The sequence below is a fragment of the Symphalangus syndactylus genome, chromosome 2, assembly GCF_028878055.3.
Source record: "Symphalangus syndactylus isolate Jambi chromosome 2, NHGRI_mSymSyn1-v2.1_pri, whole genome shotgun sequence".
NCBI classification, from domain to species: Eukaryota; Metazoa; Chordata; class Mammalia; order Primates; family Hylobatidae; genus Symphalangus; species Symphalangus syndactylus.
This window is the reverse complement of record NC_072424.2, coordinates 142888230-142903683: the sequence shown is the minus strand read 5'-3', so window position 1 is coordinate 142903683 and position 15454 is coordinate 142888230. Positions and strand designations below refer to the sequence as shown.

The following is a 15454-nucleotide window of genomic DNA, read 5'->3' as shown; positions in this document are numbered from 1 at the left end:
CATCAGTTAGGTGCTGGCTGGCCTCTTATGCCCTCTGCTTTCCATGTGTCTTTCACCCCCTTCCAGTAAGGCTATCCTGGCATGTTTTTGTGAGGTAGCAGGAGTCTGAGAGAAGTAGTGGGAAACATGCAAGTGAGTTTTCAAGCCTCTGCTTACGTGAAATTTACTACCTTCCCATTAGCCAGAGCAAATCACGTGGACAGGCCCAGACTCAGTATAGATCACTAACCAAGGACATAGATACAGAGAAACTAGACAAAGTGGAGCCCTCAGTCTAGTCTTCCACAGTACATGTGGACATTTTAATGAAATTTTATGACATGGAATATAGACTTTAAAGGTAACAAGTACACAGGTGTAAAAAAATTGCTCTAAGTGCTAATAGGAGCCATGAAACCTGGGTTTTAATTTTTTTTTCCACCATTATTTGTATGACCTTGAATAAATTTGGTAGCTAGAGGAAGGAAGGAAGAGACAGAAAGAGAGAAGGGAAAGAAGGGAGGAACGGAGGGAAGGAGAGAAGGAGGGCCCATGCTGTATAAGTTCTCATTTGAAAATGTTCTGTTGTGTATGTAAGCTTTCAAAAGATCTGTACATTCCAAGTACAGAGTTACACTATTTCATGAAGTTCTAATTCATCCTGATAGCTTCTTACAGACAGTAGAAATTGAATAAATAGAATTGATGCTTTTGATATTAATTCATTCAATTTCCCTGTACTTCTTTTGAGTAAATTTGCTAAGCTAGAAAATTATTAAAATCAAAGAACCAATTTCATTTCTTATGATAAATAGTTGATCATTATTAGATGATTTGAATACTTAATATGGGCCTTTGAGATTCAATTAGAATGGTTGTTATTAACATAACTTTTGTGTTACTCTAGGCTTAAAAATAGAAAAAAAGTTTATATATAATTTTCTTCACATAGTGTTTACATTTGAAGTAATTTTCTCTGTGGCATTGTACCTGTAAACACCCTAAGACTGTTCTGGCACATATAAGATGATGAATAAATGCCAGCATTTATGAGTACTTTTATTATTATCATATGAAATTAACATTCATCATTCATTCATTAAATTTATGCTGCATAAGGATAAATAAATATTAAAGCAGTATTTGGGTATAAGTTCCATGAAAAAGTAAGCATTTTCTTACCTAAGATTTATGGTGGCTATCATCATTTATTTTTCCTTTGAAAAGTACTGCTTATTATTAATTACAAGTATCATGGCAATTTCTGATAGAAATAAGAATCATCACTTAACGATCATTTCACTAAATTTATGTCTTTTCGTCTTTTTATTTTTCAGGATGAACGATTTCCAAGAGGTACTGGACTGGAATCAGGGACTCGTATCCAGTCTGTTCTTTGCTTACCAATTGTGACTGCAATTGGTGACTTGATTGGTATTCTCGAGCTGTATCGGCACTGGGGCAAAGAAGCCTTCTGTCTTAGTCACCAGGAGGTGAGGCCTTTAAATGCTGCATGTTAGAATTTTTAGTTGTACCTAGCTCATTGAAGGTGCTTGTTAGTATTGCTAAGTAATACTAAACTGAAAATACATGAATTATTATTTAAAATCGCAATTTGCTTAACAGTGTTTTGATACTAATAATAATGATTTTTAAAATCTGTTTCTGTTTAGAGAGGAAACTGGTTACATAAGAAATATGGTCCTTTTGTTAAGTAAAATCCAGTATAACAATAAAAGGTATGCCGTACTCTGAGTCATAGAAAGTAGTAGAAGGACTTTGGAGACTTTTCACACTCTGGTTGTCTTTATGTCTTCTTTAAAATGTCTTTTTCTTAGCTTATGTCCTGAATAAAAGGCTCTAGTGTCAAATACATTTGAGTTCCATTCACTATTCACTGAATAGGCTCATTAATACTAAAAACAAATATTAAAATGATACATTTATCACATCCAGTATAAACCAGTTTCCTTCAGTGGCCTAACTCCTCTCCACTTGCCTGAATGAACCCATCTCCTGCTACCCCACCTGTCCCTCACTCACTCCAGCCACACTGGATCCTCAGGCAAGGCTGACAGGCTACTTACTCAGGCCTTTGCATTTTTTTCTTCTCTCCACTAATGCCCCTCATGGCCACATCCTTTGGAATTTCCTTAAATGTTGCCTTCTCTATAAGGCCCTCCCTGAACACTTCATGTACATTTGAATGGCTCCTAGTCAATGTTTCTCTCTTCTTCTGCTTTTTCTCTGTAGCACCTGTCACTATCTAATCTATTATATGCTACACTTATTTCATTTCTTGTCCCTCTCCCTGAAGTACACTGAAGGCTACTCCATTTCTGTTATTTACTACAGTATCTCCAGCACCTAGAATAGTGCCTGGTACATAATAGACACTCATGAATATTTGCTGAATGAGTGAATAATAAAAGAAGTAGAATAGCTAGTAATTTTGAGGAACTTGTTAGCTTGTGTATAAATATATATGTATGATTTTTACATTTTAGAAATACTTCATTATTTAAAGTGGTCATTAGATTGCTTTTCAATAGTATTTTTGTTAAACTGAAAAACAATAATTTTGTGAAAATCATTGGGCTACAGCTCTCTTAACAAAATCAGTTTGTTTTCCATTTTATCCAAAATTAAGATGAACAAGAGAACATTAAAGTCACTTAAATAGAAGGGGAAAATATAAAAGAAAAACCTTGTAAATATTTGGTGCTTTGTGTTTGGAAAATGTTCAAAAGCTCAGTGATCTCAGAAAATTCTTCATATACATGTATGCCCCAGTCCTTCGTTGAGATGACTACATGTAGTATATATATGTGTGTGTGTGTGTGTATATATATATAAAATGCATTATTACTTATAGGTATGTATTTCTCGTTTTTTTTTTTAGGTTGCAACAGCAAATCTTGCCTGGGCTTCAGTAGCAATACATCAGGTGCAGGTGAGTCTTTGGGGTGTTTTTGCAGGGGCTTTCTAAGGGAGAAGAGGTTTTTAGAGTGCGGCATTGAAGACTGGAATAGAGGTCAAGTCACCCCATGTGTTATTTTGGGATATTAGAATATCCCGTTATTTCTAGAAATTTTAACTTAGTCAGTTATATGTACTTACTCCCTGCCTTAAATATTTTGCAATTATATGTGTGTGCATTTATATACATGTATATCTATATATAAAATAAACACATATATAATTTATGCAATAAATGGCATATGTCCTGCTGTAGTACTTGTTTTCCACTGAAAACCTAGGAACAATCGCCTACTGGAGTTGCATTGATATTTTTATGATTCCATTTCCGAAATTAAATTTTTCTCTAAGTGATCTATGAAACGTTCGAACTTTAAGATATCTGGTTCTCTTGAAGATATCTAATTTAAAAATCACCAACTACTTATAGTTTTACTGGTGGTTAGACTTTAAAGAACATGGTAGCAATACAGCATTCTTTGTATCTTCTCCTTCTCTCTTTTTATTTTTTTGGTGGTGGTTTTATTTTTCTATTTCTGTTTCAGCAAATTGAGGTTGATGAGGGAGGAACTGTATGCTAGGAAGAAAAATCGAGCTGTAGGATAATAGAAGGAGTAGAAAGGACTCGAATTATCAGATGTAGGTGGAATATGTGCTCTACTACAGTTTTTAGAAGTACAGTGTAAAGTAGTTCTAAAGAGGGACTTGGGAAGACTATCCAGACCTGAATGCTGCTTCTATCACTTACCAATTCTGAAGCCTCAGTAAGGTTCTTAACATCTTTATAGCCCCATTATGAAATGTAAATTCCAAACCTATAGTATTTTGTGGTGCTTGAGACAATAAATACAAAGTGCTTAAAAACAATGTTTAGCACATTTAAGGGTTCAGTAAATATTAATGGTTATTGATATTATTATTACATTATAATCCAAGTGATTGTGTTAGGCCTTCTTTCAATAAATAAGGCAATTAGTATTCTGGAAGTTTTATTTTTAAATAAGCAGAAATCTCTTATAATTGTAGCTATTATTTTATATGGTAGGTATGCAGAGGCCTTGCCAAACAGACAGAATTGAATGATTTCCTACTCGACGTATCAAAGTAAGTGTTCATTTCTAGGGATGTAGTAGCTCTTATTAATCGATGGTTTAAATTAAGGGCAGCCTGTGGCAGAAATAGACTATTGTCTGTTGCAGCTGATAACTGAAGACCCGTCTTTACAAGTAGTCTGGGAAGAACAGTTAATCATATTATGGATTGTAGAGTTATATTCTCATTCACGTTCACTGTAAAGTGAAGGATTGCAGATATATATGTGATGATGTTAATTTTCAATTTGATGTATGTTTTCTAAATAGACTCTCTTAGAATATGTTAAAGACACTAAATATCTCTATTTGTGCAGGAGAATACTGGCTACAGTAGGAGGGAAAATATTCTGGTTTATTGTTTTCCAAAAAGTCCTATTTGGTTTCTCTAACAATGTCAACAAATTAAACATCATCATTATTATTATTTAAATTTTCCCATGTGTAGTATCTCAGTTATCATTTCCGAGAAAATGTTATATTTCCCTGGTTTGGCCTAGAAAAACTCCCTTTGGCCGGCAGTGGAAGCAATTATATAATAGATGTTTATTAAATCACGTATTTTTATTGGTTTTATTTACTACAGGAGTCTTCGTCTATATATCTGACCCATATAATTAATCATTGAGATCTAAACTATGCCCCGGGCTATGGTAACTTTAGGGTCATGTCCTCCTACAAGTTTACTAAAGGAATAATATAGTTTTTCCTCTGTGGCCTCCAGCAACAACGATGACATGTTATGTTTCACATGTCACTGTATATGCACCTAACAATTTACGCATCAGTAATTATTATTGATGCTCATTAATTAGTTCGAAGTTACTAGTTTATGTTACATTTAGTTTTTGAAATAATAAAATTAAAGAAGTATGGGAGTGAAAAAGCTCCCCTTGGATACCTAAGCCAACTAGGTTAAACACTACCTAGCCAGTGGGGTCTATCTTAAGAGTCCTTCTTTACATTTTCCATACATTACATGCATATTGATTTATCTTTTTCCAGATTTACATTTTAGTATATGCACTATTTGCTTCTGAAACATTTACTTGCCGTTCATAACAATGAATATATACTCATATAAAGTCATTAGATCCATAGCATTGCTTGTATTCTGACATTTCTTCTCAAATGAATTACATTACTTTCTCAGTACACTTTAAATACTAACTTTCTCCAGTTTTCAGTGATAATTTATATTTAACTATTGAGATTTAGCACATTTAACTATTTTTATTTTAGATCAGAGTTATTAATGAAAATATTAAATATGGTGGATGCAATTTTATTTCTGCGTACTTTGTTAAATGCAACAAACTTTCTCTCTACACTGATACTTATCAATAAAATAAATACTGATTGCATTCTCTGGAATTATAGAGCCCTCATGCTGAGGTCAATGATAAGGTTTCATTTATCTCTTTAAAATAATATTACAGTACTGATTTTTTTTTTTTACCAAAGCACAAAAATCAAATGACATATATCTTTATGTTTTTTATTTAAATGTAAACAAAACCAGGAAATGTATTCAAAGTGTAATGTGTACTGTGAACTAATGAAATTACTTACAGGATTTATATTTCTTTTTTTCAGAACATATTTTGATAACATAGTTGCAATAGATTCTCTGCTTGAACACATAATGGTAGGTTGTTTTTGTTCTGAGTATGATTTTGTTTAACCCTTAGACTCATGGTGCTAATATATGGCATAACATTTAAACTTATTCATCCACAGGCACTTTTAATGTGACGAAAACGTGGTGGCTTAGGAATTCACCTTGATCTGTTTGTCACTTCTGTTAATTTTGGGGGAGTAAGTTTGAATAACATTTTTAAAAATCTCAGAGCTTTTCTTTATTAATAGAGAGCTATACTTAGAAAAGACATTTGGTTTCTTTTTATGTTCTTCAAAACACCCCTTACATATGGGATATGTGGGGAATTCTCAGTTGATTTTTTCCTGATCTTCAAGTTCCTTCTACTTAGTTCTAGTCTTAATTATTCCTCTCTCCTAGATGGCTATCGGGCACTTTTGAGCCTAAAGCTGTATGACGTAGAGTTATAGGCATATTTCCCTATGCTACTGAGTACTTTTAGGTCTCTAGTGAGACTTCTTTCAGAAGTGGCTTCTAGTTGTCAGAATGTGTGGGTGGATGCCATGCACGCCCAGGCCTTCTTGGTACCATTTGTGCCCTGTTATGTGCTTTAATAAATGCTCTTTCTCCTCATTTTTCTGGTCCATCTCAAAATACAGTACTCTTCTGCAATAAAGAGTTTTCTCATCTAGAGATTTTATGATGCATACTGATAAGTTTTTTTTATTTGACATAGTAAAAGACAAATATGAAGTGTGCTTTGTGCAACATCTTGTAGAGACAGGAAGTTTACTAAAGGTAATTAGAGAATAACACAGGTTATTAACTTCAGCACATTCTTTATGTGATAAGTTATTTCTATGGTTTTATCTAGACAAAAATAAAATACTTGTACATTAAAATAACTTCTCTTGTTATGAAACAACTGAAGGAATTTGTAAATCAGTGAATAGCTTTAAGAAAAATATAAAGCTATAATGTAGACTGACACTGAGCTTATGCCAGGGGTACAAGGAGCACTTATTGCTCGTTCTTTGTGTTATTAATATTTTCTTTTAAAAATGGCTTTATTGAAGTGTAATTTACATACTATACAGTTCATCCATTTAAAGTGTTCGGTTCAGTGGTTTTTAGTATATTCGTGGATATGTGCAACTATCATCAATCAATTTTAGAACATTTTCATTACCTCATAAAGCAACTTGATACCCTTTTAGATATCATCTCCTTAGCTTATCACTTCCTTATGCCCCTATTTCTCCTTGCCTCACCAGCCCTAAGCAACCATTGTCTACGTTCTTTCTCCATGGGTTTACCAATTCTGGGCATTTTATCTGAAAAGAATCACATAATATGTAGCGTTTTGTGCCTGGCTTCTTTCACCTAGTATACTGTTTTCAAAATCATACATATTGTGCGTGGGTCAGTACCTCATTCCTTTTTATGACCAAATAATATTCCATTTTATGGATATACTTACCACATTTAAAAAAATCCATTCATCAGTTGATGGACATTTGGGTTGTTTCCATGTCTTAGCTCTTGGAAGTAGTGCTGCTGTGAACATTCCTCTACAGGTTTTTGTTTGAATGCCTGTTTTCCATTGTTTGGGGTATATACCTAGGAGTGGAATTGCTGGGTCATGTAGTAGTTCTGTGTTTCACTTTTTGAGGACCTACCAAAATTTCCATGGCAGTTGCACCACTTTTCATTCCCAATAGCTGTGCACAAGAGTTCTGATTTCTCCACGTCCTCACCAACACTTATTATTATCCGACTTTTTCATGATAGTGGGTGTAAAGTGCTATCTCAGTGTGGTTTTGATTAGTATTTCTCTGGTGACTAATGATGTTGAGTATCGTTTCATGTGTTTATCGGCCACATGTATATTGTCTTAGGAGAGATGTCTATTCAGAGCCATTGACCACTTTTTAATTGAATTCTTTGTATTTTTATTATTGACTTGTTAAGAGCTCTTCATATATTCTAGCTGTAACTCCCTTGTCTCATAATTGCTTTGCTAATGTTTTCTCCCATTTTGGTAGGTTTTCACTTTCTTGATAGTGTCTTTTGAGGCACAAGAGATTTTAATTTTGATGAAATCCAATTTAGCTATTTTTTCTTTTGCTGTTTATGCTTTTGGTTTTATATCTAAGCCAAATTTGAGATCATGAGAATGTACTCAGATATTTTCTTGTAAGAGTTGTAGGGTTTTTAACTCTTATATTAGGTCTTTGATGTGTTTTGAGTTAGTTTTTGTATATGATGTTTGGTAAAGGTCCAGTTTCATTCTTTTCCATGTAGCTATCAAGTTTTCCCCAGCACATCAGTTGAACAAAAAATGCCGTTTTCTTTCTGGACTCTCGATGCTATTGTGTTGCTCTATATGTCTGTGGTAATGCCAGTGCACTTTCTTGATTACTGTGGTTTTGTAGTAAGTTTTGAAATTAGGAAGTGTGAGTTCCCCAACTTTTCAAGATTCTTTCAGCTCTTCTGGGTACCTAACAAATACATTTAAATTTTAGAAGTAGCAGGTCAATTTCTACAAAGAAATCAGGTGGAATGCTGATAGGAATTATGTTGAATCTGTAGAGCAATTTGAAGTATTGCCATCTTAACAACTGTAAGACAATTAAGACTTCTAATACATGAACGTGAGGTATTTTTCCATTTATCTAGATCTTAATTTTTTTCAACAGTGTTTTATGTTTTTTGAGAATAAGTATTGCTTTTATTTTGGCCAATTTATTCCTATTTTATTTTTTTAATGCTATTATAAATGGAATTGTTTTCTTTATTTTTTGATTTTATGCTGCAAATGTGTAGAAACAACATTGGTTTTTATACATTGATTATGTATCCTGCAAGCTTGATGAACTCATAGATTAGTTTCAATAGTTTCTTAGTGGATTGCTGTTACACACACACACACACACACACACACACACACACACACGATCATGCCTTCTATGATTAGAGATAGTTTTACTCCCTACTTTCTAATCCAGGTGTGTTTTATTTCTTTTTCTGGCATAATTACCCTGGCTAGAACCTACAGCACAAAGCCGAAAAGAAGTGGCAAGTGTGGACTTTCTTATCTCATTCCTGATCTCAAGGGAGAAGCATTTAGTTTTTTGCCAGTAAATATGATTTTTTTTGTGGGTTTTTCATAGATGGCCTTTATCAGGTTGAGGAAATTCCCTTTTTTCCTAGTTTATTGAGTGTTTTTATCATGCAGGTATGTTACGGTTTGTCAAATAATTTTTGTGCATCAGTGTAGATGATCATATGGTTTTTATTTTTAATTCTATTGATAGTGTATATTTCATCAATTGATTCTTGGATATTAAAGTAACCTTGCATTCCTGTGATGAATCTCAGTTCATTATGGGGTATAATTTATATTGGAATTGCCTTAAATTTAGAGAAAACTTGAATTGATATCTTCAGCAAATGATGTCTTCCTAGCCAAACACATTTTCTTATTTTCAGTTTTTAAAAAAAATTTCTTGACTGAATGTATTGATTATGGTCCCCCACAGTTAACTTGTTTTTCCAGTTTATAGTCTTTAGTTTTCAAGATAGACAGTGATTTATAATGCACAGTAGTAGAGGTTCTGGTGGTTCTTCTTTTCCAGTTTTTACAGTACTTATTTCTTTGTGTTTGTTAATGTATTAGCTGGAACCTAATGAACACTGTTGAATGGAAGCAACAGGTATCAATAGGAGAAAAATTTATTTTCCTTGATGTGTGTACTTCTTACATTTCATTGCTATGTATATTTGTTTTGGGTCCACAGCAGGTATAATTTATCAATTTTGAAACATTTCCTTCTATTCCTAATTTTCTGTGAGTTTGCATCTGATTTGGTGTTGGGTATTATCACATTTTTATAAGCAATTTGAAAATGATTGGAGTAGACAATTGTGTTATTACTCAGCGTTGAACCACTCCTGCATTCCTGGTATAAAGGCTGTTTAGTTGTAATGTTTTCTTTATTCCTGGGTTGGTTGTTAATATTTATTTCCAAGTTTGCATCTATATTCATACATCAGATCACTCAATGGTTCTGTATTTCTGTCCTTGGGTAATATTGGTATTGGGTTATGCTACATTTATAAAATGAGCTAAGAAATGTTCCGTTCTTTTCTGTGGACTAAAGTGGGTTAAATAATATACGTGTTATTTGTTCCCTTAATGTTTGATATAAATCAGCTAAGACCCCTTTAGAGTCTTATTAGGGGTAGATCTCTGATTCTCTTTTCAATTTCTTCTATGACATTGGATCCTTCAAGTTTTCATTCACTTTTTTCTGCTATAATGTTTCTTGGGAATCTGTTGTATTCCTGTAATACATAGTAACTGGAGTTATCAAATGGTGAGCAAAACCCTTCACAGCCTCTGTCCTCATTGAGGTTTTACTCTGTGGGGCGACAGACGTGAGCCAAATATCAACATAACTGTGAAACTAGTCAGAGTCAGGCCTATAAAGGAGCATGACAGTGCCCTGAAAGCTGGTGATGGGATCTAACAGAGCTGGGGAGGCTGTGGCAAGCTTTCCTGATACTGTGACTTTGGTCTGGTGGATGTGCGGAAGTTACACAGGCAAAGAGGAAAGAGGGTTCTACTTTAGGGGATGGGGGAACAGTGTGCTTCTGTGTAGAAAGGCCCTGGAAGGGCCAAGTCACCCAGGCCTGGGAGGGAGTTTTTAATTAAGGCTTGTAAGCTAGAGGTGCAAGATCAGGTATGTGTTTTGAAAAGATAACCCTGGATTAGAGGAAACAAGTGGGGAATGAGGTTAGACTTTTTCGAGGAACTTTTTGACAATCTAGAAGATTTATTATTTTCAGACAAGCAAATCTGGGTAATTTTTTTTTTTTTTTTCCCTGAGACATAGTCTCGCTCTGTCTCAAGGCTGGAGTACAGTGTACAGTGGCATGATCTCAGCTCACTGCTACCTCTGCCTCCCAGGTTCAAGCAATTCTCCTACCTCAGCCTCTCGAGTAGCTGGGACTACAGGCACGAGCCACCACGCCTGCATAATTTTTGTATTTTTAGTAGAGACGGGGTTTCACCATGTTGGCCAGGATGGTCTCAGTCTCTTGACCTTGTGATCCACCCGCCTCAGCCTCCCAAAGTGTTGGGATTACAGGCGTCAGCTACCGCGCCCGGCCTAATCTGGGTAATTCTTAAATTCCTAGGTGATCAGTTCATGTAGGTCAGTGCTTCTCAATGGGTTGATGCTGACGTTTGGGCAGAGCAGTTCCCTCTGGCACAGTGTTATCCTGGGCACCGCAGATCTGCAGCATCTTTAGCTTGTGAGAACTCGTAACCAACAAACATACCTGCACTTATTTCCAGATGTCCCGCAGCCAGGTGGCTCAGCTGCTGGTTGGGAATCAAATAATTAGATTTTCAAATCAATTTTTATAAATTTGTAGGTACTTTATATTTCCTTTCTTATCTGAAAACGTCAACTACTTAACTCAAATTAATGTGAGATAATAAAATAGAGGATTTACTGGCTCAGACTGCTGAAAAGCCATTGAATGTTCAGGCTTATATAATTAGTGGACACGGGGGCTTAAATAATCTTTTCATGAATAGGTCTTTCTCTGTTTCTCAGTTCAACTTACTTTTGTGTAGTCCTTATTCTCAAGCAGTTTCTCTTTACATGATGGTAGCAATAGCCCTGACAGCTGTCGTCTTATGTTTAAAATGAAATTTTATATCAAAATCAATAAATAATCAGTGTTTATATCATATCACTCGCTTCACCAACAAGATAATAAACGAAGCACATTTGTTTCCTTATTTTTTTTACTCTTCTTACCTACTACCCTTACATAGTTTTAGACATATAAATATTTTTATATATTTCATGTTTCTTAAATTAATTTTTCATGATGATGCCTGTAATTTCTTAGATATCATTTAGTAACAAGTGTTACAGTTTCAGTATAGTTTTAATGGTTTCTTTGCTCCTCACTTTTTCTTGAACCCCGAGTCTTCCCATGTGTCCTTGAATTTATTTATCTATTTCTTCATTTTTGCTTGAGCCCATCTCCTTTTCTAAAATAGCTCAAAGATAGTACATTTCTGAGTACTTTACCCTTCTTAAATATCTTTATTTTCCTTTATTCTAGTTTGACTTGGTAAATACATTTAAGCTTAAAGTGAGTTTTCCTTAGAAATTTGAAGACACATTTTAACTGAATTTAAAACCTACTGTTGCTATAAAGAGTGTTGTTCCACTTATAGGTAAACGTATGCATATGTGTGTATGCGTATGTGTGTATGCGTATGTGTGTATGCATACGTGTGTATGCATATGTGTGTATGCGTATGTGTGTGACCTTCTGATGCTTGGACTTTATAATTATTATCAAAATATGTCTAGATTTTTTTTTTTTTTTTTTTTGAGATGGAGTCTTTCTCTGTCCCCCAGGCTGGAGTGCAGTGGCGCGATCTCGGCTCACTGCAAGCTCCGCCTTCCGTGTTCACGCCATTCTCCTGCCTCAGCCTCCCGAGTAGCTGGGACTACAGGCGCCCGCCACCACGCCCGGCTAATTTTTTGTATTTTTAGTAGAGACAGGGTTTCACCGTGTTAGCCAGGATGGTCTCGATCTCCTGACCTCGTGATCTGCCCGCCTCGGCCTCCCAAAGTGCTGGGATTACAGGCTTGAGCCACCGCGCCCGGCCATGTCTAGATATTTTTAACTCCTTTTCAGCATCTGAGGGTCATTTCAAAGTTAAACCTTAATATCTGGGGGGAGTGAAAAGGTAAACATTATGTTTAGAAACGCTTATCTTAAAACAGAAGCCTCTTTTTCTTTTTTTAGATAGGGTCTGGCTTTGTCACCCTGGCTGGAGTGCAGTGGCACGATCTCCGCTCACTGCAACCTCTGCCTCCCTGGCTCAAGCCATCCTCCGACCTCAGCCTTCCAAAAGTAGCTGGGACAACAGACACATGCCATCATGCACAGCTAATTTTTGTATTTTTAGTAGAGACAGGGTTTTACCATGTTGCCCAGGCTGGTCTCAAGCTCCTGAGCTCAAGCAATCCAAGGGCCTTGGCCTCCCAAAGTGCTGGGATTACAGCGTGAGCCTCTGCACCCGGCCACAGAAGCCCTCTTACTGCCTAAAATTGTCAGTTGATTTTTTTGACATATGATGAAATAACATTATCCTCAAACAATAAAAACTTTTATCTCTTCAAATATGTATACCTCACATCTTTTTCTTGCCTACCAGCATGCTAATCATTGTGATAACATACCTTTGTCTTGTTCCTTAATATCTTAAGGCAGCGATTCTGTTATTTTACCGTTTGGTGTAATATGGACTTGTTTTGAGGAAAACGTTATTACGTTTTCTATATATTCTTTTATTCCATTTTACTAAAGTTTTTATCATTAATGATTGCTGAATGGCATCACATGTTTTTGTTTTTGAGACCGGGTCTTGCTCTGTCACACAGGCTGGAATACAGTGGTGCAGTCATGGCTCACTGCAGCCTTTGCCTCCTGGGCTTATGAAATCCTCCCACCTCAGCCTCCTGAGTAGCTGGGACTTCAGATGGATGCTGCCATGCCCGACTAATTTTTATATTTTTTGTAGAGAAGGGGTTCTGCCATGTTGCCCAGGCTAGTGTCAAACTCCTGGGCTCAAGAGATCGGCCCACCTCAGTCTCTCCAAGTGCTGGGATTACAGGTATGAGCCACTGCACCCAGGCTCATCATATGCTTTTTGACAACCATGACGATAATCTTGCAGATTTTTCTCCTTTGTCTTGTTGCTATTATGAATTATGGTAATAGACTTTATGCTACTGTACAGTTCAGAATAAACTCTGTTTTTAATATTGTCATATTTGTTTAATTATTGCTAAATTTGATTTGGTTGAATTTTTATTTATAACTTTTCTTCTGTTTCAAAAGTAAATCTGTCTATGATTTTCTTTTTTATAATTTCTTTGTCAGTTCTCAGTATCAGTGACACAGCATATATTGTAAAAACAACTGGAAAAAAATTGTTCTTTTCTAAATGTAGATCAGTATAAATTGTACAGGAATTTGTTGAAGATTTTTAAAGAACTCATATTCAAAGCCATTTGAGGCTGGTGCCTTTTTTGGTAATATTTTTTGATAGTTTTTGAATTATCTTTATGATTCTGGTTGGATTTGTATTTCTCAACACTTTCTAAGCTTATTTTATTTTCTGAAACTTTGTCCATTTGATCCAGATTTTAAACAAATATTAACATATTTATGCCAAAATATTTATTAAGCAACTGACATTACCTCAAACACTACAGATACAAATTTCACTGAATATAATTTAATGTTTAATAATGCAGGATCATTCTTGTTACTTAATAATTTAAAATCTCATGGGTTTGTGAATTAGATGAGTGATTCGTCTGTATTTGCCAACGACTCAGCCCCATCACTCTCGCCCAGGCTTTATGTCATTCATTTTTCCTCAAATATTTATTGAGAGTTTTGGGTTATGGAGATCTTACATGTTCTAAGCCAGGGGTTGGTTGGCAAACTTTTTGTTTTGTAAAGGGCCAGATAGTAAATTGTTACGCTTTGTGGGCCGTACTCTCTTGCAGCTACTCAACTCTGCTGTTGTAGCAGCCATAAAAAGTACAGAAATGAATGCACGTGGCTATGTCCCAATAAAAATGTTATTTACATTAACAGGCAGGGGGCAGGGTTTGGACCACAAAATTTAGCTGGCCCTAACTCAGCCTTGTTCTGGGCATTTGGAATACGGTGGGGAAAGAGAAGTGGTTTCTGCTGTTTATATAGCTCACAGGCTAAGGGAGGTGAGAAGTAGCCCAGAGCTCCTGATACTAGGCAGTATACTCAGTCCCTGCGTAGTGGGCATGGCCAGTATTTGTTGGGTGTATAAATACAGTTCTATAGTAGCAGTGAGCACAAACGTGTAATAGTATAATAGGATGAAGACAGTTACCTAACTTAGACTTATTTTTATCAAATCTATACATTTTATATGAGATGCTATATTTTCCCCTGGCTGCAAGGTTCCTCTTGCAGAGACTTGGCTGTTTTACTCTAAGGATGAATTCTTTTTCTCCGAGGAATAATTTCATGGCTATGATCTGGATAGTTGAAGTTACCAGAATTCTCAGTAGAGGTAAATACTGTGTTAATGATGCAACTGTAGCCCCAACCCACTCAGGACAGTAGGATATGTTAGGCATTGAAGAAATATTTGTTGAAGGAAATGGAAGAACAAATGAGTGATGAAATGAATACATGGTTTCCATTTAGAAATGGAAAAAGCATACTTGTTATAAAAGCATGGGCCATGGGAACAGCGAGTATCAGTTCAAATACTGTTACCATTTACTATTCATGTAATAATGGGACAAGTTACTTCTCAGTGCCTCAATTTTCCTAATATGTAAAATGGGAAAAAATTTTCCTGAGTTAATATTGTTATCGTGAGGAGCAGGCAAATCAATTCATATAAATGTGCCTGGCACATAGTAAACACTTAATCTGTACAAATTTTTATTAGACAGTACATCACATAAAATTCAGCTAATGCAAATATGAAAGCCATGTATCTCCTTAGAGGTTATATTTCATAGTTTTTACAACTGCTGCATCACAGACATCAACCAATCAGAATGAGTGCTGGTCGTAGTGCTGACAGAGGCTCAGAGCCAGGCACCAGGGAAGGCCTGAGAAGTTCTGGAAGGCATCCATTCTTGGATGGCAGAAGGGCACTGGGAAGATAGGCCAGCAGCTTCTTACCAACTAAAACAGA

The 15454-nt window shown here is 35.6% G+C and overlaps 1 protein-coding gene across 6 annotated transcripts in view; it reads left to right on the top strand.

The window, feature by feature from the left end:
• PDE10A (phosphodiesterase 10A) overlaps nucleotides 1-15454 on the top strand; it is a 667471-nt gene that overhangs the window by 569069 nt on the left and 82948 nt on the right. For all 6 annotated transcript variants that reach the window (XM_055269337.2, XM_055269326.2, XM_055269348.2 and 3 more), the window contains 4 exons: nucleotides 1317-1472; nucleotides 2882-2932; nucleotides 4004-4062; nucleotides 5646-5697. In XM_055269337.2, the coding sequence (XP_055125312.1) occupies nucleotides 1317-1472; nucleotides 2882-2932; nucleotides 4004-4062; nucleotides 5646-5697 (318 nt within the window). The remainder of the gene's footprint in view (nucleotides 1-1316; nucleotides 1473-2881; nucleotides 2933-4003; nucleotides 4063-5645; nucleotides 5698-15454) is intronic.